This window comes from Lytechinus variegatus, chromosome 6 (assembly GCF_018143015.1).
Source record: "Lytechinus variegatus isolate NC3 chromosome 6, Lvar_3.0, whole genome shotgun sequence".
Classification (NCBI taxonomy): Eukaryota; Metazoa; Echinodermata; class Echinoidea; order Temnopleuroida; family Toxopneustidae; genus Lytechinus; species Lytechinus variegatus.
The window spans coordinates 21,637,396-21,663,127 of record NC_054745.1 but is presented as its reverse complement, the minus strand read 5'-3'; the positions used below and the strand labels follow the sequence as shown (position 1 = coordinate 21,663,127).

Below are 25,732 nucleotides of genomic sequence, written 5' to 3'. Positions count from 1 at the left end.
ATTTTATAAGGAAAAAATATATTCATGTTTAAGCCTGGGACGATTGTCATTATTACCATTCGATTATTTCCTGGAAAAATAATTGAATGATTCGATTGTTCGTCGGGAATCACGTCTTTTAAGTCACAATAGTTGTCCTACTTTATAGTGACCCCCCCCCTGAAGAAATCTCCATCAAAGTCACATGTTTAGCATAAATGAGGCCCTTTTCCCCCCCTTCTCCATGATTTTTTTATATCAAAAGAAACTTCATGAAATGAGATTAAATCTTTCAGTTTATTGTTCCAATGAAAATCTTTCCTAAATCAATACTGGTACCCTGGTATTATGCATTCATCCCTCCAAGTGCCACACCCCTGCATATAAATGAATCAGCCCCGCCGAGTCCAAAGACGTAAACAACTCATTCATGAAGTATATTCTTTGAGACTGAGCCCAGGTGGAGCATTTCACTTGAAAATTTTCTTACCTTGCCCACACCATGTCCCCGCCTCCACTTGTGGCACTGCCCACGATGCTACACATGTATTAAAAAAAATATTTCATTTGAAATACCTTTCAAAATAACGATTTTTTTATCATTTGCACCTACATGTATAACTGGGTCTATTTTTGGAGACTAGTCGAGAAAGTACTGGTGAAGGCGGGCGCGTGTTGGAATGTAGTTTTCATTGGTTGAGGGGGATATAAAAAAGGTTGCATTGTTCTGAAACATGAAAGAAATTCTCCGGCTCCCACCCCCTATCCTTCCCCCCTATCCTTCCCTCTCTCTTTCCCTCACACGCACACACACACACAGATGGGGGAGGGGTCAATTTATTTCTGAAGTCATGACCTTTCCTGATAAGGGAACCACATACCTTCCGCTTCTTTGTTTCCCAAAGTTTCATTGGCTATCCGAAGGTCCAATCAGCTCAAGTGAGCTAGTTATGTGTTTACTTATTATTGTGCACGCACACAATGACTTATTTTGTGTATGAGGGCAAGGTCGGGTGGGATTAACATTTTCGGAGCGCTATCATGTTGGTATGTAACTGTGAATGTGATACAATCATTGATAATTTTTGAAACATTACCTCGGTAACATAATTTTTAAACCTGTAAAAACAGCTGTCATCATTGTTTTCTTGTCATTTTATTTTTATTACTTGGGTATTAGAGTTATCCCAACGTCATAATCGGGATCTGCCGAACATTCGATTAGTGTAAATTTTGCTAATCGATTGGTGATTGGCGGCATGCCAATCGAACCATTCGATCAATCGATATTTACTCCCAGGCCTATTCATGTTTATAAAAAAATTGAAAATGATAAAAATTTAATCAAACACGAGACCGAAACTGTCATACTTTGTCATTTACGAGGAATGAATTTATGTCTGGTTCTTTTTCTTTATTAAATACAAAATGATTAGGTCCGATTACGATCACGATCGATTACGGCAATACGTAATTACACCACACATTTATACCGAGTTTAGCTTCAAAATGCCCCCTCATTTTATCAAGAAAAAATATATTTATGTTAATAAAATATTCTTAAGTTGATAACAGTTCAATCAAAGACAAGATGGGAGCTATCATAGTGGATTTTAAAAATATATTGAGTGGAATTCTCTTTGTGCACAATCACTAACCAATATATATTTTATTAATTTTATACTTAAATCTATTTAGTCATCGCATTCACGCATTGCATACAAACATACTTTTTTTTACCGAACTTCCGAACCAGGCCTTTGAGTTCGGTTCGGTCCGGTTCGGAAGTGCCAAGTTCGGCGAACTTCCGTTCGGTTCGGCGGTTCGGCTGCAGCACTAACTTAATCACATATACAATAGACAAATGACCTACCATTGTAAAGCTTAAAATCCCCTCTTTCAGCTGGTATACCATACAAGATTTCTCATCCGTGCATAAGTGAATAAAAACAGTTTGAAGAAAGGGCATCAAAAAGTCATATGGCAGTTGTGAAACAACTAGTAACAGGGGAACAGCGTATAAATATGGTCTATATTTCATTTTACTACCAGTATTTTGTGTTTTGCAGATGTGACAGGGTATGATAACCATACATAGGTGTGGGAGTTCAGATTTTTAATTTTATCTGAGTTCAGATTTTTTTTCAGTTTAATTTCAGTTTATTTCAGGTTTCCTCTGAACAAAAACTGTGGGAGCTCTTTCTGTTTCAGTTTTTTTTCAACACTTCAACAGCTTTTTTCAGATCTTTTTATTTGTTACCACTCACACCCCTGACGACACTTTTGTACAACAGAGTGTGTACGCAGCAAAGACCAGAATTAGTATTCAGAGCTGCCAACCATGAAGAAAACTTTATGAAAAAAATGGTGGAAAAGGAAAGTATAAAAGGGTATCAAAAACAGTATGATTTCATGGAGAAAGAGGGAGTATCCTGAAATGAAATACAGAGTAGCACTTCCTGTTCCTGTTGCAGAAAAGTTATTACTATGGTAACTTTACCATCCAATGTCATCCTCCGTGGTCATAGCACTCCACAGCCAATCAAAACTGGAAGTAATCACTTGATGGACGCGTTTGACACCATTGAAGTAACCTTCTGCAACGGGGTCCTGGCGAGGACAAGTGGAAAAAAAATCTTGATCACCTATTGATTTTAAAATAGATTAAACAGGTATAACACTATTGATAGCCCTATTGGATCTCATGCTCTTCTCAAACTGAGCCCAGAAGAGTTCTTGACCATCTTCATCATCTGTCCAGAGCATGTAAGGTTTGTTCTTACTCAGGAACAACCGAACTAGGTACGGAAGGTCAGCATCCCGGATGTCCTCAAGGAAAATCAGGATGACCATGTCCAGTTTGGTATCGTTGATTTGTTCCAGGGCGATGCGCAACTTGGTCAAGAACCATGCATCATTTATACAGTTATAGCTGATCAAGAGGACTGTCTTGAAGCTGTTATCAACAACATAGTGAAGAGCATTGAAGTAGAACATCGCAATGTTGAGGTCATTGTCACCAAAGGCCACCTTTTGGAGATGTGGAAACCTTTCCTGCAGAACTGGCTTCAGGATGCCGTCAACCCATTCCTGGTCGTCTTCGTTATACATAATGTTTAGCTGGTATTCGTAGTCCTGCGCATCAAATTCATGGTTGATTTCTTCGTAGCCACAGATGGCTAGCTTCAGGAGGAAGAACTTGTAGTTCAGCCACCATCGCTGCCGGTAAGTCACCAGGCCAATCACCAATACCACAAGACCTGAAAGGGATACACTAGTGATCATCACAAAGTCTAGTCCACAATATTTGTCTGGGTTAAATGTTAGTATAGGTGAATCCACCTCTGCTTTGATTGATGTTAGTGAGCAGAGAGTTTGCTTTGGACGCCTGAGTTCAATGTTGCCAGAACGAAGCCATTTCACAAACCAACTCAGTTGGCAAGTACAGGAGAATGGATTTCCAGCTGCATCTATTCTCAGTGTCGTATTCGTTGGGAAGGACGTCATAGGTTCTATGGTGGTAATTCTGTTTTGTTGGATGAACAGACTGTGCAAAGAGGTGGTTTCCTTGAACAATGTTCCTGGAATGGTCTCAAGTTTATTATTGCCTAAGAACAGAACAGCAAGGTGGTGTTGCCTTTGAAGCAGGGACTCGGGCACCTTCGTAATCGCATTGTCCCGGACGTCCAGAGTTGTGAGGGCAGTCAGGCTATCAAAGACACCACAGCTCAGAACTGATATTGTACACTGAGACAGGTAAAGAACCCTGAGTTTTTTCATTGGGTTGAATGTACCTGGTGCTAATATGTCAAACTGATTTTGTCTCAGGTCCAAAACTTTCAGTGAATTTAATCCCCAAAAGAGGGTCCTATTTTTCTTAGCATTGTGTATATCTGCACTTTTCAAGCTGCAGTCTCGCATGATTAGCCTATTGAGCGATGAAGCATTTGTAAATTGCCTCAAAGTGGTCATTTTTAATGGAGCAAAGGACAAATCCAACACTTGCAGATGTCCCAGGTAGCGAAAAGCGCTGTTGATGAGTTGCTGATACTCGTTGGTGAGATGCAGCTCTCGAAGATGTCTCAAGTTGATAAAAGAGTATGGGGAGTACGACTGAGAGATGTCATTGTTGGACATGTTCAGAATTTGAAGATTTGTGAAACTCCACATAAAGAACCTTCTTATCGTTTTGAATTTGTTAAAAGACAGGTCTATATATTCTACTGAAGGAATTGTCACGTTACTCCTAGGAATTTCTTCTATATTATTATGTGCTAAGTTGAGGTGGGAGAGTGAGGATAAGCCTGATACTAAATCAATAAATATTCTTGCAATCTGATTACCATTCAGCTTAAGTGTGGATAACATGTGCAGGCAGGAGAATGTCTTCAAGCTCAGAGCTGTCAAGAGATTAAAAGACAAATCCAAATCAATTAGGTTGTCCAATCCAAAGAATGATTTACTAGATAAACTGGCAACTCTGCTGTTGTGAAGCAAAATAGTTTTTGTCTGATTGAACCCCCAAAACGCATAATCAGGTAAATGGCGTATTTTGTTTGCTTTCATGAGTATCATAGATATTGGCCCGTTAACTAGAGCAATGTGAGATTTGTTCTGTGAAATTATATTTTCAATATTGCAAGAACTTAATTCTAGATGTGTAATAGCACTTCTCCCTAAAACCGCAGATGGGGTAAAGTTTTGAAAATTGTTCTTTGACAGCGACATCCATTTCACTGTATTTAAAGTGGAGAATACCTTGAAAGGAAGAGTATGTAAGGCGTTTCTTCCAAGATAAAGTCTTTCCAGTGAGCAGTTCTGTAGCGGTTCAAAGTCAAGGGCATCAAGGAAAGCGATTCTATTCTGAGATACATCAAGGGTTGTGATGCTGTTGGACCAAGGAAGTGCACTGCGTGGGAAAGAAACCAATCTGTTTTTGCCGAGAATTAGTATAGAGAGGAAACGGTTTTCACGGAACAACCCTGAGGGTAGAGAATCCAATCTGTTGTGTTTTAGAGATAATTTCCTGAGATGGCTCAGAGGCTCAAAGGCACCATGTTCTATCGTCAACAGAACATTGTGTTCAAGTCCTAAGGAAGTGATATTTGGAAGATTTGCAAACGAACCATTAAACAATGTTGGTATTGTATTGAAGGAGAGATCGACCGTTACTGCATTGGGTGGAAGATCCTGAGGAACAGATTTCAGGTGTAGGTGAGTGCAGATGGCTTTTGTTCCAAGGTGTGTATTCTTGAGGATGCATCCTTTGGTCGACTCAGAGCTGAGACTTCCTGAAACATCCTTGACAGGCCACTCGGCCAAAAGCAGGGACATGGTAAAGAGCAGTATCCCCAGACGGGAGGAAACTTTTGAGGCGTTCATGGTGGCATAAAAAGCTAGCATGATTGCGATCTCGAAGATTTCACAAATTAACGATCCTAGCCTTCAGGCAGTGCTTTAAAACTATTTTCACAAGTACAAAATCAGCATCTCCTTTTTGGTTTCAGAAAAGCCAAAGCTGCATGTATGTGTACAATGACAAACTGCAGGTTGGAAGTGTCTTCCAAATTGCGATGTCACCACTGCAAAAGTAAATGTCGTAATCACTTTAAATTGCTAGAAGAGAGTCAGGAATCTTGCCTCGTCCATAGACCTCCTCCCCTTGAAAGGTTGTCCGTAGCGACATTTGCTGCTGAATAATCATCTCATCTTCATTGTCGACATGAAGAACAATGCAGCTGCAAAATTGATGTGTTATGCTCCTGTGCAGATATGACTTAAAACAGTCTGAAGCAAATTTAAGGATTGCAAAGAAGAAGTTGCAAGGGACAGATCATTACGCAAATCAATGATTTCATCAGTGTATTGATAGCAGACTGATGAATAGAGTCAGAGTTTCTGGAGCTGGAATGCAACTTAAAACCACAAAATCATAGTTTGATAACCGAGTGTCCAAGGTCAGGTAGCACATGATAACAATGGGATTGTTAATCACTCTGAAATACATGTACATAACTTGAAGGTTGCAACCTAATTGTGCTTTTATAAGAAAACAATAAGTAGTAATGAGTCTATTTTATAGCTGTTCTACTTTCAATTTCAGGTCTGTTAGTAATAAAAATCATATTTTTTGAAAGAAAACTTTGACATGCTTTGATAACTGGATAAATTTATTACCAGGATGCAGGGTTTTAATGTTTCACTTCCTTTAATAAAGCAAACATGTTCTGAGTACTCAAATCAATAAAGATGAATGGTATTCTATTTCTTGAGTTTTTCCTACCTTCTCTCTTTTTTTATCTTTTCTTTCCCTAAAGCAACCACTAGTTGAACTGTATGAAATAAAAAAAAATTAGTGGGTGTATTTAGCATTTTAGCAGGAAATAATTGGTTTTATTTGCCCCCAAAAATTATTTTTTTCCCTTTTTATATGAAACAACAGTCTTTTGAATCTTGAATATGCTGATTATGTAAAGATATTGTTTTGTACACGTAGTATCATGATATAACATACAGATATCCAATCACTATATTTTTTAGATAGTTGTTCAATGTTTCCTTTAAAAGTGTGGAAAGTGGAAACTCATGTTTTCTTAATGTATGGAACATTGTTTTTTGATATGTTGTTGCTTTTCACTGAAAGTCATACAATATGCTGTACATATCGTCGCACGCACCACGAACCGACCTCTCTGCGCACTTCTATGCGAAAGTTACTTTTGCAGAAAACGCATATAAAGAAAAGTTTTTTTTAAACCAGCAATAAGTGCACCTACTAGGAGTGCAAATTATTTACCAGTGTCTTCGTTAAAAAGTTCAGGTTCCAAAGTTTCATCCCGTATCTTTATATTTTCTTAAAGTTAATTATTTACTCCACAGTGGGCAACGTAACAGAGAGGACGGTTCGTGGAATAGATAAAGTTCGCTGAACTTTAGCATTGAAGTGCGCAGAGAGGACGGTTCGTGGTGTGTGCGACGATATATAGAACACGGGGGCGCAAGGTATTTTCATTTTAGAAATCAGAATTCTTGGGACTTTAGTATACAGCACACCCCACAAAAAACAAAACCAAGATTAAGCAATGATTTATCATAATTTAATCACATATACAATAGACAAAAATGACCTACCGTTGTAAAGCTTAGAATCTCCTCTTTCAGCTGGTATAACATACAAGATTTCTCATCAGTGCATGAGTGAATAAAAACAATTTGAAGAAAGGATATGAAAAAGTCATTTGGTGGGGGATATCAATATGTCAAAAAGAAAATCACATGCCTAATAGTTCAATATTTGCTCTTTAATATGATAATGATGGCTAAATCGCAGAAAATTATCAAGAAATAACAAAGATATATTTTCTTCGATACATTGCTTGTATTTCCATAATTTCAATTATATGCATGTAGTACATGTTTTCACCGGTTTCACACCTAAGTTACACATGGTATAAGAAAAGACTTTATGCATTACTGATTGTCAACAAACAGGGTGTGGAGTAAGGCTGAAAGCTATCCTGTGAAACCTGTTCATTTCATTTAATTATTGGAATTCAAGCCTTCTTTCAAATAAACAGAACTTTGTTATTTCTTGGCCGTTTTCTGTAATTGAGGTATCGAATTAAAAAGCAGATATTGAAATTTTTTAATGTTATTTTCTTTTTGAAACTCGGATACTGCCCGCCAAGTGACTTTTTGGTTTCCTTTCTCCAAATTGTTCTTGCTCTCTCATTCATGAACGAGGAATAATCTTAGTTAATTCAAATGAAAGAGCAGACTCTAAGCTTAACAATGATAGGTCATTTGTCTATTTCATTTGCAGTTGTGGGACACCCTGTATTGACTGTACATCTGCCCAGAATTGATTGATGACTGGGATCCCACCAAATGTAGACATGATACAATAACAATATAGATGTGTACATGTATAACAAGTTTACTATTGGCCAATCAAATTCGGTTATTTCAATAGCTTTAAACTATTATTGCTCATTTGTTATTATAACAAGTTTTATGAAACCAGGTCCAAATGTTAGTAGGACATTGAAAGTGACTCTCATTGAAAGTAATTTAATTATTGCGTCCATATCCAGAGACTTTCAATTGGTAATTTAGCTGTTTCAGACGCTCATAGAAATAAACAAAGCTCTTAACAAGAAGATCTAGGGGAAAGGTTGAACAATATGAGATAAGCAATAAAAGAAATTATGAAGTGTTGCAGAAATTGGTACTGGTAGTAACTATACCCCTAGGGACTTCATATTGGCTGTGTTGGTGACTGATGTCATAGTGATGTACAAGTAACGCAAGGACTACTATTTACTCAGATATGTAAAAAAAATTGTTATTTCTTTTTCAAAAGTTTAACTTCAAATTATATTTTTCTTTCATGAAGACATAAAAGAAAGTGCTACCTTATTAGTTACCTGTATGTTTTGATCACTACCCCTGGGGAATAGGTACTCAATGGAAAATCATAAATCCCTGATAAAGTACTTGGCCTTTGGGACAGTTGTCCCTACCACTTGTCAAAATTGAATAGGTATCTAGATTTAAAAACAGCCGTAAATTTCTTGTTGCTTGTTGTATTTCTTTCAAACTTTCACCATTCTGTTTTACTTTGTATTTTCTCCTCTCTCACACAACAAGTTATGACCAAGGTTGGATTCCACTTTAAAATAAGTTTGTTTTTTATATGTGGTCTTTTATTAAACATTGCTGTCATGTCTGCCGCACTGCCAATACTACCCCATCTATGGCATGTCAGCGCTAGTCTGAAGAAGCCTGCAGAAACGAGTAGGCGAAAGCTCACAAGGTAAAAACTAAATTGATTGTGAAAAGCTGAAAAATTGTTTTCTTTTTATTTTCATTTTTATTGCTCATAGGAATCTGTCAAAGAGGGCGCCCCACCAAACTTCAAGGAGAAAGAACTGCCCAATGTAACGAGATCGTGGAAGAGTTACATGGACAGGCTTCTGATACAGGACTTCCAGGCCGCTACTCTCCAGGTGATGGATTCGCCGTATGATGAGGAGTAAGTTGTGGAGTGGTTCACGGTGTCAGTTGACGTTGCAGAAGCAATGGAAAAGAGGGTAGTTGTGGTGGGAAGAGTTATGTTGATGGTGGTGTCCGGTTTATGTTTGCAGCATTGTTGATGTTGAAGGTAGTGATGGCTGTCGTGATTGTGGGAACTGATTGTGGTGGTGATGGTGATGATGATGATGGTGATGATGATGATGATGATGATGATGATGGTGGTGATGATGGTGATGATGATGATGATGATGATGATGATGATGATGATGATGATGATGATGATGATGACGATGATGGTGGTGATGATGATGATGATGATGGTGATGATGATGATGATGATGATGATGATGATGATGATGATGATGATGATGATGATGGTGATGATGATGATGATGATGATGATGATGATGATGATGATGATGATGACGATGATGGTGGTGATGATGATGATGATGATGGTGATGATGATGATGATGATGATGATGATGATGATGATGATGATGATGGTGGTGATGATGGTGATGATGATGATGATGGTGATGATGATGATGATGATGATGGTGATGATGATGATGATGATGATGGTGGTGATGATGGTGATGATGATGATGATGATGATGATGATGATGATGATGATGATGATGGTGGTGGTGATGATGGTGATGATGATGGTGGTGATGATGGTGATGATGATGATGATGGTGATGATGATGATGATGATGGTGGTGATGATGGTGATGATGATGATGATGATGATGGTGGTGGTGGGGGTTGTGGTGGTGATGATGATGATAATGTTGATGAGGATGATGATGATGATGATGATGATGATGATGATGATGATGATGATGATGATGGTGGTGATGATCATCGTTATGGTGGTGATGGTGAAGGTTATGATAATGATGATAGTGGCGTTAGTGTTGTTTGGACAATGTTTTGAAAGCATTGATCATGTAGAGGAAGAATGTGATGGAAAGTAGTTATGACTGTGGTGGAGGTGAAGCTTACAATGGTGATGATGGTGGTAATAATAATAATAATGATAATGGTGATTGTGGTGATGGTGTGGTGGTTATGATAGTGATGATGATGGTGGTGATGGTGGTGGTGATAGTGATGATGATGGTGGTGATGGTGGTGGTGATAGTGATGATGGTGGTGATGGTGATGGTGGTGGTGATAGTGATGATGATGGTGGTGATGGTGGTGGTGATAGTGATGATGATGATGGTGGTGATGGTGGTGGTGATAGTGATGATGGTGGTGATGGTGATGGTGGTGGTGATAGTGAAGATGATGGTGGTGATAGTGAAGATGATGGTGGTGGTGGTGGTGATAGTGATGATGATGGTGGTGATGGTTGTGGTGGTGGTGATAGTGATGATGATGGTGGTGATGGTGTGGTGGTTATGATAGTGATGATGATGGTGGTGATGGTGGTGGTGATAGTGATGATGATGGTGGTGGTGGTGGTGATAGTGATGATGATGGTGGTGGTGGTGGTGGTGATAGTGATGATGATGATGGTGATGGTGGTGATAGTGGTGGTGATGGTGGTGATGGTGGTAGTGGTGATGGTGGTGGTGATAGTGGTGGTGATGGTGGTAGTGGTGATGGTGGTGGTGATAGTGGTGGTGATGGTGGTAATGGTGTGATGGTTATGATAGTGATGATGATGGTGGTGGTGGTGGTGATAGTGATGATGATGGTGGTAATGGTGTGATGGTTATGATAGTGATGATGATGGTGGTGATGGTGGTGATGGTGGTAGTGGTGATGGTGTGGTGGTTATGATAGTGATGATGATGGTGGTGATGTTGTTTGAATAATGTTTCTAGTAACATCGTCGATGTTGATGATGGCATTGATGGTAATGATGATCAAAATAGGAATAGAGATGCTGCAGTGACTGCATAGAGATTGTAAAATAACTTGTGACGGTGGTGGAAAGAGTAGAAGAAATTATTGGTAATAATAATAATAAACAGTTCTTGTATAGTGCATATCACAATTATGAATAATGTCTCTATGCGCTTCCAAAGGACTTGGATATTATTACCCCAGCTGTAGCTTGGCAGCCGTAATTACTATGATTACAGCACACACGCATTTCAAGGAATAAATTCCTGCCAGGTACCCATGCATTCACCTCACCTGGGTTGAGTGCAGCACAATGTGGATAAATTTCTTGCTGAAGGAAATTACGCCATGGCTACGCCACAACCCCCTGTTTCAAAGTCCGGAGACTAATCCACTGGGCTAGGGGTATTGCTATTTTCAGGGGAGTGGGATGATGAGGATTATGGTGGGGGATACATGTATTAAAATGATGGTGCTGGTTACTATTGAAAATCTCCTCTTTTCCTATGATATAGGACCGCAGAACAGATGCCGGCAGAAGTCTACGAATTCCCCAACGGATACAACAGAGAGTTTGGTGCCGAGAGATACCGCATTCCAGAAAAGCTCTTTGACACATCCCTCGTCAAGGTAACGTTGGTAACATAATCGCTACTGTATGAGTGTACATCAAATTTGCAACAGTATAGAGATTCACTCCTGTGGGGTGTTTCACAAAAATTGTAGTACAACTTAGAGTTGACTTAAATAAAAGGCATGACCACATTGGTAAGATTATGCGAGGACGCGCACTACTGCATATTGGTCAATAAGATTGCATGTTACATATCATGTACGCAATGGCATATAAGTGTGACTTCATTCATACTTAAATCTTTGTGAAACACCCCCAGGCCTCAACATACATGTCCCTTTTTCATGAAACTTGTTATCGATGAGCAAGTTATAAGCTACTGTGATAGACTGATATAAATACAACCTTGCAATGTGATTGGCCGAGTGTGACTTTTTGATAGTGGTCATAATATTCTTTGCTGTGAGAGGAGAGGTGTAGGCCCCACACAGACACCATAGGTGGGGATCCCATGGGAGGGTTTTGGTGCCTCCCCCCCCCTGTCTTCAAACTATTAATTTTGTTCAGAAGCCTACGGAAAAGCCTACGGTCTTGTCTTGTCTCAACCCCCCCCCCCCCCGGGAAAAAAAAAATTGAAGAATGTAATAATGCATATTGTAAGTGAGGCAGTTACCATGCCCTTTGGGCTAGGGCATTGAGTCAAGTCTTGTTTGTGGGTGCATCGTGGTCTAGTGGTTCTGACTCTTGCTTTTTAAACAGACTGAGGGTCGTGGGTTCGATACCTAGCCATGGCGTGCTTTCCTTCAGCAAGAAATTTATCTACACTGTGCTGCACTCTACCCAGGTCAGGTAATTGGATACCGGCCGAGAGTAATTCCTCAAAAGGCTTTGCGCACCATAATCGGTAGACCAGCTTAGCCGGGGTAATATAGGAGCGCTTTGAGCACCTAGCAAGGTGGATACATGCGCTATACAAATCCTTTATTATTATTTGAGCAAAAACGTTTTTTAAAAAGCCTCCTGCCGCAATCTGATTTTCGTTTATCTGATGGGGGCTGTTCATAAAGTTGTTCATAAGTTAAGAGTGACTGGAGACCCTTTCTTGTGGTAAATGATATTCATTTGGGATTACGTAGCTCATAAAAAAGGTTCACCAGTCGTTCTTAAAGTCTCTCTTAACTTCAATACAAACAGCTTTATGGAACACCCACCAGATATACATGTAAGATCAATATGTAGTCTACAATATTCTTTATGTTATTTTGTTTTGATTTCTGTATTTTTTCTCTCTCTCCTTCCTCCTTTCTTTCTTATTTTTTTCCTTCTCTTTCTCCTTTTTTTCTTCTTCTTCTTCCACTTCTTCTCCTCTTTCTCCTCCTTCTTCTTCTCCTTTTATTTTCCTTCTCCTGTTTCTTCTCCTCCTTTTTCTTTTTCTTCTTCTCCTCCTCCTCCTTTTTCTTTCCCTTTTTCCTCTTTTCCATCTTCTTTCAAACCTTCTTCCTCCTCTCTCTAATCCTCATATCTTTATGCTTCTTTGTCCTACCATTCTTTTCTTCTTCATCCTTCTTATTCAACCCATCTTATTCTTCATCTTTCTCTTTCCTTATTTCTCTTTCCATTTCTTCACCCTTCTTACTCTCCTCCTTCCTTTCGTATTTCCTATCTAGGGTGCTGATGGTAATAGTATGCTAAGTATGAGCCACGTCGTAACCACTAGCGTGGGACTATGTGATGTCGATATCAGAGGGGTAAGTAGGCCTATACATCTCTACAGTATACATGATATGCTTAGGTATACCCAATTAAGCTTTTTCGGTATTGATATTTTCAATACCGGTATTACTAATAGCTTCAATACCGGTATACCGACTAATACCGAGTAAATTCCCAATTTATTGTGCAAACAGTGTCCAATGTTTGTTTAGCCCTGATATGGCCTCGGATAAAGAGGGGATGCTTGTGGTCAGCTGAGGAATGCTCAGCATGGTCCGTTCTCATTGACAAAAACTTTCTCTTTCTTTACCAAAAGTTATACGATCATGCTCTCTCCCCAACGAGAGCTGTGAATTACCTGTGCATGTGCGCAAAATTATCTCAGCAAGCACATGGTACGAAATCAATAAGTCAAGTTGCCAAATGCTACACCGCACAAACTCACTGCTACTTACTTTGCTAAACGTGTGTACATGCCCTAACTTCCAAGCACCAAAATTCCCTGCTAAAACTGTCAAGAATATATGCGTGATTTTCCCTTCACCGATCTGGCCCCACTCATTCACATTCAGATTCGCCCCTTTTGTTTACCACTCACATCAACACGTGTTCGTCGAAGGTTCGAAGTTTGTTGACCTCAAATTTTGACGTCTCGTACATAACTTTTCTTATAAATGTCCATTGTGTTGAACCCCCCCCCCCCCTTGTGAATCTGCACGTTGTCTACAAGTAACCCCCCCTAAACTTCTTATCCCCCGGCTGCCTCTTTCTCACTCATTTTTTCTTGCTTTTGTTTTTCTTTATCTCCCCAGCCCCTTAATTCTTCACTCTCTCTTTCCCATCGGCCCATTCTCTCCCCGTCACCACCCCTCTCTTACCACGAACAATCAACATCCTCCTCTTCTCCGAATCTCAATCTTCCCCTCTTTTTTGTCAATTTCATCTTTCACACATGCCAAATTTTAGTTGATCAACATCTTATCACGCCACGAGACCATCATACAATCAATCCAATAGTTTATTTTATTTTATTCATGACCGCACATGCACAAAACGGATACAACACCCATCACAAATCACACAAATATTCTCAGCCACTTTCTTCCATTTACGATCACTTCACAGATCAAAATAAACAAAGAGGGATGGCGTAACATTTTTTTTCCTGTTAATGTTATCAACATTTTCTGTCTTTTTTATTTTCATATTTAATTCATTTATTCATTAATGTATTTATTATTTTTTTTGGGGGGGGGTCAGACGATTTTTGTAGCAGGCTTATAGTATAAAAGTAAACTTGTCATAATTGAAACAATTCAAGAGCAGTCCGAGAAAAAAAAACTTGCATAAAGAAAAAACAAGTGTTAATCCCTGTGGTTTGTCTGTCAACGCCCCAAGCCAAGGTTGATACTTTGTTGAAGCCCGCAATACACCACGTGGTCAAAAGGCAGGCTAGGGAGTGTTTCAAAAAGAGTTTTGTCAGTGATTTTGTTTTTGTAGAGGGATGTTACAAGCTAGGAAACCCTCGCATGTGATTGGCGGAAAGCAAATCTGTTGTTGAAACCACTGAAAAAAACTCTTCATGAAATGCTCTCCGTCTCGGTCGACTTCGTTGTTTATACTGTAGCTGTGTACACGAGTGCATGGAGCTGAGCCGACATGCACCCCAGTATCATTAGCGGTGGGGCCGAGGCCTTATGCAGCGGCTAACGGAGCTCAGACAGTAGTTAAGGGGCGATGTATTCATTTCGAGGTTAGATTATTGGATTCTGATTTCATTAAATACGTTGAGAGAGCCAAAGAACTTATTGTTTTGGCTTAATTTTACTGTAAAAATACCCATAAACGACAATACAGAAGAAAATACCGGTATATTTTCAACTTTTGGTATGACGGTATTTCGGTATTGAAATTTCAACGGCGGTATCCATACCGGTATGACTTTCATACCGAACGGTATTACTAATACCAGTATATCGAAAAAGCTTATACCCAATTGCCTACTTGAACCAGGGGCCCGTAACACAAAACTTACCAATGATCGTAGAACATTTTTCTACGATTGATTCCATTGACTACAATGTACAATCAATTGTGAAAATCAAGCGTACGATCAATTGCTAACCTTTGTGTTACAGGACCCAGGTGTTCTATGTACAAAACCTATAGGAATCACAGAACTCGGTAGTCAACAGGTTAACCGACTATTGGGTGATCCCTGTACAACGTCTATAGGAATCACAGAACTTTGTATTTACCAGATTCATCCATTGCCTACTGGAACCAGGTGATCCCTGTACAAAGCATATGGGAATCACAGAACTCGGTAGTCAACAGATTAATCCATTGCCTACTGGAACCAGGTGATCTCTGTACAAAGCATATGGGAATCACAGAACTCGGTAGTCAACAGATTATTCATTGCCTACTGGAACCAGGTGATTCCGTTACAAAGCCTATAGGAATCACAGAACTCAGCATATAACAGGTTAACCTATTTCCAACTGGAACCGAGTGATATATGCACAAAGTCTATGTGAATCACAGAATTCAGTAATCAACAGATTAAGCCATTGTCTACTGGAACCAGGTGATTACTGTACAAAGCAGGTTAATTCATTGCCTACTGGAACCGAATCAATTAAGAAGGGGAATTTTTTTTTGTTATGTCATTATTTGTATTGTCATCATTCAATAGTTCTGTTTGGCTATTTTAAATGGTGAACAAATAATAGTAATAACAATTTGGGGAAAGTAAGAGTCTTATTACAGAGATGTGGGGGATTTACACTTTCATACTTTTTTCAAGTGCTTATGTATTGTTCTTTTCAATCAACAAAACAAGTAAAGCTATTGTAATGACCAGCTATCTATTGTTATCTTGCGATTGCATTTATTGATTTGTAGTCATGGGATTGATATTTACTTACCTCTTAATGTTGTAAATTTAGAATTCATACTTTGTTCCTATGTCAATTCAGCGGCGTTCCCAGGATTTTCCGAACGGGGTGCAAATTTTTTGGAGGATATTTTGTCAAGCAAAAAAAAATCTCTTCAACCACAAATGGATTTGGTATTAGAAAAAAAAATTGACGAGCAAAAAAAGAAAAAGGTCTTCAACCACAAATAAAGAATTTTGTATTAACAGAAAAAAAAATTGACCCCCCCCCCTTAGGTACGCTAGTGTCCTAGTTTTATTTACCTTCAATCTATAAGTTGTAAACCGCTTATAAACTGTATTGTATTAAGCGCTATATAAAAGCTTCATATTGTTATTATTATCATCATTATTTTATTAGTAATAGTAGTAGTATTAATTATACTCACAGAAAGTATGTTGAAGTTTGTGTTGGTCAATAAGAGTGATGTTAAAATAAATGTCAGTGCTATTTATTTGATGTTCTCTCTCCAGGCTCTCTTCAGCAATGTTATTGTGACAGGAGGTAATAGTTTATTACGAGGCTTCACCGACAGACTGCATAGGGATCTACAGAGCAAAATACCAGCTGTAAGTTTTCAATGAATACTGAATTGAAATTTTTTAGATCCTTGCACCCATTTCGCGGACCTTCTTGAAATGAATATTCTCTTTCGGCTTCATGTGACAAGTTTTGTGCTTTACATAAACTATGTCCATTTGACCACTTACGCAGACCCTTCCTGTATTGATTTTTGTCACATATGAATGAATGAATGAATGAAAAAACAGTAGTTTAATGATTACAATTGTAATGCACTCAAATGATCATGACTCAGGTTGCTCATGAAAGAGAGATGGTGAGATATTGGCTCGTATTCTGAAGTCAGGTTTATCTTTAATAGACCATGGTCTAAAATTATGGAAAGCCAAAAATGTCCAAAAATTTTCCTAACATTGTATGTTTCTGATGTTTAATGTGCTCTTTCCTAACTCGTGAATGGTGCCAAGCTATCTCATTTATCCTTCCGAAACCTTTAAAAATGATTTGAGAGAAAGCTCATACATTGAAGTTGTACTGTTGGAGATTAGTGCCACCATCGGCTCTCCATAGTTAAACCACAACTTTTAACCATGGTTTGATTAAAACCAGAGTTCAGAATACGGGCCATTGGGTTTAAGGTCCTGTCACACTGCTGCGTGCAAGGTCAACCGCACTGCCATTGTTAAATTGCCAATTTGTCTACTACCAACTCGTCCACTCACCACACGGTCTACCTTCATTAATAGTCCACATGTTCTGTCCATCAACATTTCATCCAACAACCATTTGGTCCACTCATCACTGTCTATTCACCAGCTCATCTCTAACCATTTCGTCTCATAACTGTAAAATTCATTTTGCACGATTAACACTTAGTCCAATTAGACCAAACGGTATAGGGACTAAATGGCTATTGGACCAACTGGCTATTAGACGAAATGGTGAGTGGACGAATTGGCAATTAGACCATGTGGATAGTGGACGAACTGATGGTAGGCCAAATGATAGTATAGGGTTCCCACATTCTTGGAAAATCCTGGAAAAATTTGTGGTCATGAAAAGTCAGGGCATTTGGAGAATTTGTGAAAAGTCATGGAATTGCATTTACTTCCTGGCTATGGCAGCTTTCCAGTTTGTTGTGTCTCGTAACTCTCATACACTGCTATTATAATCAATGTTCATGATTTCCGTTTTTCCCACTTTTGTGACATCCCAAATTCTACATAACTCCCGGGACGTCGTGGGAGGTCATGGAAAGCAGCAATTTAGTCACGGAAAAGTCATGGAATTCTGTTTTCAAACTTCTGTGGGAACCCTGTAGTAAACGAGTTGGCAGCTGGACGAATGGGCATTAGACGAATTGAAAATAAACCATTGACAGTATCTTGCACACAAGTCTGATTTGAACGCAGCAAAGTTTTAAACGTGCTCAAAACATTGGTTGTGGTTGAGTTGTGTGGGTAATTGCCTGCAACTCACCCGCAAGGCTTGCATGGAACGATGTGACAGGACTTAAAGAAGAATGTTAATTATTATGTAATATGGCCCTCTTGCCTTGATTGTTGAAGGTTAGGGGTGAAGAGGATTAAAAAGGAAGGGGAGGAAGTGGAGAAGAATTTTTTTTAAAGGAGGGAAATGGAAAAAAAAAATTATAGAAAAGTTAAAGGAGAGAAGATTAAAAGAATAAGAAGAAATATGGCAACTTCTCATAATTTTTCATGAAGGATACATTAATTCTATCATATTTGATTATTCAGAATATGAAACTAAAATTGATCTATTTGTATGACTCCCTTCTCTATGATATCTTTTGATTGGTCAATTCTCTTGAATTGTCATGAATCCATTCTCTGTCGTATCATTTGATTGGTCAGAATATGAAACTAAAATTGATCTATTTTTATGATTCCCTTTTCTGTGATATCTTTTGATTGGTCAATTCTCTTGAATTTTCTTGAATTCATTCTCTATCATATCATATGATTGGTCAGAATATGTATCTAAAGTTGATCTTTTTTTATGACTCTCTTTTCTATATCTTTTGATTGGTCAATTTTCTTGAATTTTCTTGAATTGTCATGAATCCATTCTCTGTCGTATCATTTGATTGGTCAGAATATGAAACTAAAATTGATCTATTTTTATGATTCCCTTTTCTTTGATATCTTTTGATTGGTCAATTCTCTTGAATTTTCATGAATTCATTCTCTATCATATCATATGATTGGTCAGAATATGTATCTAAAGTTGATCTTTTTTTATGACTCTCTTTTCTATATCTTTTGATTGGTCAATTTTCTTGAATTTTCTTGAATTGTCATGAATCCATTCTCTGTCGTATGATTTGATTGGTCAGAATATGAAACTAAAGTTGATCTACTCCAGCACCAGTTCATCAGAGAAGAGATTCAGTTCAACAGAGAGGAGATTCAGCTCTTGGATAGGTGGCTCTATACTGGCATCACTGGTAAGCACCAACAATTATTTGTATCACTGGGACTACATGATCATTTGGCATCACTGGTAAGCACCAACAATTATTTGTATCATTGGGACTACATGTATATTTGACATCACTGATAAGTGCTAACAATTATTTGTATAACTGGGACTACATATTTGTAGCTAGAATAACATGGAAATTCGTAGCTGGGACTAAATGGAAATTTTTAGCTATAACTACGTGGAAATTTGTAGCTGGGACTACATGGAAATTCAAAGATTTTATCTTTGTTCATATAACATATTGGAAGTTTTGAGCTACCATGGTTCAGTAAGACTGATTGGGTGTTGGTAGAAAATTACGATTTATTTGCTAATCTGCCATTGCTTGTCATTCATATCGAATATACACTTCCACTTAAGAAAACTTTTACACTCCACTTTTCTTTTCTTTTTAAGCATCGTATAGATGTGTGAACAACCTTTATCATATTTCATAACAAGTGCTATTGTATCAGGGCTAATAGGTTCTTGGAACTTGCTAAAGTGTGTGCCATTGCTATAACCGTCTCTTATAGCATCACATAATCCACGGTAAAAAACAAAATTTATTTGAACATTGTATTTTTCCTGAAGGTCATTCAAAGAGAGGAAATTGCCATGTACATCTAAAATATCATTAACAAAACGAACACCCCTTTTATTTAGAGATCTACTGTGAAATGATTTACACTTTCAGAGTAAAACGTCAATTACCTGTTTTTGATAATATCAAATTTGCACTTCAGAATTATTTCAAGAATGAAAAATATATCGCAGAGTCAAATTGTAAAATGGTAAAGTTTACAAAGAAATGGTTTCAATTACGTGCCATGTTTACATGAGGTGATCTGTTCATTTCCCTTTCCATGTACAATTATACTTATGAATATTATTGTTCATTTACTCCTCGCTTGTTTCTTAAATTGTTTACTATTATGTGAACCTGACAGTTCAATTTATATATTTGTTGCAATTACTGTTGTACTGTATTTCGTTGTTATTAATTTGATTTGTCATTGAAAAGATATCTTGTTATGTTTGAATAATAATAAAATCCCTGTGGAGGGGAAACAAATTGAAAAAAAAAAAATTATTTGCTAATCTATTTTTGTCTCCTAATCAATTGTGTCTGTCTAATTGCCTCTATCTCTCATTCAATGTCTCTATCTCTCTTTGTTATACCCCCCCCCCTTCGTTCTTTCTTTCTTTCCTCTTTCTTTCTTTCCTTTTCTCCCTCTCTGTCTCTCTCTCTCTCACATTTATATTTTACCTCACAGGGTACATTCCAACAGATGTGGATATCGAAGCAGGAATATGAAGAACAAGGGAAGTCGGTTGTCGACAAGAAATGCCCATGAGAGTGACCAATCCCCTACGACCCCATTAGGATGGACATAAAATACTTGGGATACAATTTGGAATTTCATGACAGCGATTTCATGCATTTCGTCATGCATGCTCGCAAGTTGCACCAAGGTGTGTCATCAATCCTTCATGTTAATTTTAAGAGATTGGTCAATAGCAGTGTACTCAATGCCGCGCATTAATCAGTGCCTTTCTTTCAAACTGATTTAAACCGCATTTAAGTACAACAGTTTTCCTGAATTTTTTTACTTTTTTTTACCTTTATTCTTTCCTACACATGGAATTCATCATTCTAAGCCAAAAGATTGTAGGCGTAATTTTTATAACAAATCACAGGTGACAGGTGAGACCTTGGAGCTCTGGTTAATTAAAGTCAAATTAGGGTTATTTTATGCCTTTGAATCAGACAATCTGTAGTTCGACTATATATTTACATCATTTATTTCCACAATAAGATAAACAAATAAACTTATGATGAGCTACAATGGAAGTTCACCCTGAAGAAATAGCAGAAAAATGATGACAAATGTTGTTGAAGGTTTGAGGAAAATCTATGAACAATTAAGAAAGTTATCAAAATTTTAAGCCTTGGATTTATGACGTCATAAACAAGCAGATGCCCTTGTGTTATTTCATATAAAATGTATGAATTTTAATTTTCTAATGGTTCATGATGACGTAGTCTTTGTTTTCTTATTAGGAACGGGTGTGAAGCGATTTGTGTATTGATGATACTGAAAGTACAATAAAAAAACATTTTAGTTTTTTGAGAATAATGCCTTTTATTGAGTTTTTACCATACGATATGTATGAAAGCTGCTCGCATATAATGTCACAAATCAAATAATTCAAATTGTAATAATTTTTTTATTCTTTGATGGATTATTCTCAAACCTTCAGCAATATTTTTATTATTTTATCTGCTGTGTTTACAATATACATTTGTCATGGTGAACTTCCACTTTGATGGTCAAATGGAGCGTTGTGGCCCAGTGGATTAGTCCCCGGACTTTGAAACAGTGGGTCGTGGGTTCAAATCCCAGCCATGACATACTTTTCCTTCAGCAAGAAATGTATCCACATTGTGCTGCACCCTACCCAGGTGAGGTGAATGGGTACCTGGTAGGATTAATTCCTTGAATGCACTGAGCGCTAAAAGGCAGCTCAAGCTAAAGCCGGGGTAATGATAATAATAAGCAATGCGCCTCAAAGTACATTATTTCTAGATAGATGGCGCTATATAAATGCCTATAATTATTATTATTAAGTTTTTGTGATTGGGAACTTCCCCTTTAATGGTCAAATCCTTTGTATCTTATGCCCATCTTTCTGGGTAATAGGTGTGAATCATGTACGTTGTGTAGATATGTAAATACATTTTTGTACTGTAGAAAGAAATCATCAATAACTAAATTATTCACTTCAAATACACACAGACATACAGAATGGATGACTGGGTTTGGTGATAGTAGACTATCACTGTATATACAGACAGACATACAGAATGGATGACTGGGTCTGGAGATTGTAGACTATCACTGTATTTACAGACAGACATACAGAATGGATGACTGGGTCTGGAGATTGTAGACTATCAATGTATGTACAGACAGGCATACAGAATGGATGACTGGGTCTGGTGATATTAGACTATCACTGTATACAGACAGACATACAGAATGGATGACTGGGTCTGGTAATACTAGACTATCACTGTATATACACACAGACATACAGAATAGCTGACTGGGTCCGGTGATACTAGACTATCACTGTGTATTCTTTTTTCAAAATTACTTTAAAAGGAATCAGTGTTCTTGGAGCTTGATAACAAGAATCTCATGCCATGTGATCAAGTGTATTCATAATTGTCTTGGTGCATATACCTAAAAAAATTAATTCATTGGTTCATTGTAAGCTACATCGCGCAATCTTTATGAGACTGTATCTGTCATGTATCAGTGGCCAGAATTCATTTTCATCCCATATCATTTCCAATTGGAAATCATCACTGGGTGGTATTCTGGTTGTACACTGCAAAATCTTCGGTGTTGATTCAACACCAGCCTGGAATCTATATATGTCCATACCAGAGAAGTATTGAAACTACACCAGTTTGGAATCAAATCCATGCTGTTTTAAAACTAATTGGTGTTGTATTACCACCTATCTGGTGTTAGACTAATACCCAAACCGGTTTTGTTTAACACTTCTCTGGTGTGGACATATATAGATTTTGGGTTGGTGTTAAATCAACACCAGAGTTTTTGCATTGTAACTGAAACCCAGATTATGCCCTAGTCTAGAATTTTAAACCACACTTAATGGAATGCCGGGCTTCATAAACATTTCCTTCATGTCGGTGGGAATTATAATGTATCAATTTATTCACCAAAATTCATTATCTTTTTGTATTTCTTATTCTTTATTTCTGGGGAGCATTTCATGAAAGGACTTGTCAGACGTTTTATCCGAGAAATCCTTTTATTAATCGACAAGTTACCATGGAAACTGTGCCCCTCAGCTGATCAAAATCAAGGAAAGTTGTCTGATCCAACAACTCGTCTGACAAAATTGTTGATGAAAGGCTGCCCGGGACTCAATTCATTAGTTGATTTGGTGAATGAGTTGACAACTGGCATTCCATAAAAATTTGGTTTTTAAGTGAACCCAGGTTTAGCAAATCTGTAGCTATCAAAAGCAGGACAAAATAGGGGAGGAAAGGAGAAGAGAAGGGGAGAGAAAGAATTGAAAACCCTGGCTATGGCGCTGCTATATATATATTTTTTTGAGGGGGTTAAGTGAAAAATATCCATAAACTTTGTGTACAGCTCTGCTACTCGGTTGTAGTAATGTGAAATTATGTTTCTATTATTGTCATGTTTGTTTCCCTTTTTCTTTGTTGATGCAGGGGCCCGTTTCATAAAGAGTAGCAACTGTTGTAACTTTGCCATTATGGCAACTACCATGGCAACCTTGATTTTGATTGGCTGCTGAGCCCTGTTGCCATGGTAGTTGCAATTATGGCAAAGTTACAACAATCCAAATCTTTATGAAACGGGCCCCAGATGTTATTGAAATAAATGTCATACAGTATAATTACTTACAATATTCGTTCGGGTGAGGTATTGTTAATTGAGGGTTTGATGATTGGATGGTGATGATGATGGTGATGATGGTGATGATGATGATGGTGATGATGATGATGATGATGGTGATGATGGTGATGATAATGATGATAATGATGGTGATGATGATAATAATGATGATGATGGTGGTGATGATGATAATAATGATGATGATGGTGGTGATGGTGATGATGACAATGGTGATGTTGATGATGATGACGATGGTGTTGGTGATGATGATTGTGATATGATGATAATGATGATTATGATGATGATGATGATGATGGGGATGATAATGATGTCGAAAATGATTACGACAATGATAACCATGGTGATGATTATGGTGGTGATGGTGACGATAGAGTAATGATGCTTATGATGATGATGAAGATGATGAAGGTGATGATGGTGATGGTGATAATCATGGTGATGATGGTGATGATGGCGATTTAGTTATGATGCCGATGATTATGATGATGATGATTGATATAATGCAATAAAATGGATTGGGAATGTTTATAACCCCGGATCCAGGATTTTCCAAAGGGGGGGGGGCATTTTTGTACAGAAAAAAAATAAAAGCCAAAAATAAAGGTGCTAATTCCCTATCAATGGTGATTTATGTCAGGAAAAATTTGACAAGCATTTCAATGTACTTTTTGGTACTTGCGTAAGCACGACGTTTCCACTTACAAATATTTGTTATGGTTCTCAAAAAGGGGGGGAGATGCACTTTTGATGCTCCCCTATATACCAGAAACGCCCCCCCCCCCTCCGATGGAAAATTTGAGTTCTGCCTAAGCAGCGTGACTCTCAATCTGAATTTCGCTTTCTATTGGGAGATGCTATCTTCATGGTACAAACTCATTATTGCATACTTGGCATGCCGACATCAGCTACATGTAGGTTCAATGACCGCCCTTAAACAAAACAAACAACGAAAGTGAAAATGAATTACGGAGCCCCTAAGGTGGCATGACCTGTTATCCCTCTGAGTTGTTCCCTCGACTAAGAAATCATTCCCATGAATTATTTTTATGAATTATTTCTATAGGGAACAAGTTATAAAGGGATACTGTAGACTGGAAATAATATGATTTGAACAGATAAAAAATGCAGACAAACAAAACACTGAAAATTTTATTAAAAATCGGACAAGGAATATCAAATTTGAGACATTTCAAAGCTTTGCATTATTTCGGCGAGAATGTTCTATGCATTACTTAGTAATATTCAATGATCAAACAGATGATATATCCCCACCTGTTTTTGTATTTTATTACATTATGTTGATTCAAATTTTGTCCTCCAAGAACAAAAAAGAGGGACTAATAACTGAGTTAAAGGTATTGTTTAACTTTGTGAGTAGCCAATTTAAAAATTCTCAAACCAAGATGAAACATGTGTACAAGTGCATGTATTAGAACTAGTAAACCCTGAAAACAACCATTATTGAGAATGAAAAGCTAAAACTACAAGGCAAACCCTGATTTTGTAAATAGGTGTCTTATAGACGCCTAAATAGTACACATAAGTGTATGGGATGAAATTAAGATGGTGTTTCCGGTCACTTTATATTTCAATTTTTGAAGCACTAAATAATTATTTTCGAACGCAATTTTTTCTGGGCTTCATTTTTGTAACATATCACAGACACAGGTGACAAGTGTGACCTTCTAGCTCAGATTTTTTAAAAGTCTAACCAATGTTAACCAATCACTTTGATGCATGAGATATTCATTGCTTCAAATAATTTTATCATGATCGGGTGGAATAGTAAACACGCATGAATAGAAGAAATAATCATGTAATAACATACAACAAAATAGAATTATTAAATAATTGTGATTTCATGTAATAACATAAAACAAAATAGAGTTATGAAATAATTATGATTTCAATTCAATTTCAATTCAATTCTTTTATTTCATTTCCATTCAAAACATAATACAAAGTAATATAAAACTATACAAATCAAGTACAATTTTACAGAATGGCATTCTTATTTCGTAAAAAAACCAGTATAATATAGAGCATAAATGGAAATGAGGGGGATCCACTAAAAAGCAATTTCATGTAATAACAAAACAAAAGGAAAGTGGAACGTAAAATCATCATCCAACCTAATT

The 25,732-nt window shown here is 37.5% G+C and overlaps 2 protein-coding genes across 3 annotated transcripts in view; one reads left to right on the top strand and one right to left on the bottom strand.

The window, feature by feature from the left end:
* The window catches only part of LOC121417198 (actin-like protein 6B), a 50,255-nt gene extending 29,252 nt beyond the window's left edge, over positions 1-21,003 (top strand). The window contains exons 8-13 of one of the 2 annotated variants that reach the window (XM_041610812.1): positions 8,865-9,013; positions 11,394-11,508; positions 13,120-13,200; positions 16,578-16,673; positions 18,983-19,093; positions 20,388-21,003. In XM_041610812.1, the coding sequence (XP_041466746.1) occupies positions 8,865-9,013; positions 11,394-11,508; positions 13,120-13,200; positions 16,578-16,673; positions 18,983-19,093; positions 20,388-20,468 (633 nt within the window). In that variant the 3' untranslated portion in view covers positions 20,469-21,003. Of the gene's footprint in view, positions 1-8,864; positions 9,014-11,393; positions 11,509-13,119; positions 13,201-16,577; positions 16,674-18,383; positions 18,456-18,982; positions 19,094-20,387 lie in introns of those variants that run through there. The other variant, XM_041610813.1, reaches the window with a different exon arrangement.
* Positions 1,834-5,925, bottom strand: LOC121417197 (protein slit-like). Its single transcript, XM_041610811.1, has one exon. It carries the CDS (start codon positions 5,380-5,382, stop codon positions 2,644-2,646), a length of 2,739 nt encoding a protein of 912 aa, XP_041466745.1. The 5' UTR covers positions 5,383-5,925; the 3' UTR covers positions 1,834-2,643.
* Positions 21,004-25,732: the final 4,729 nt, after the last annotated feature.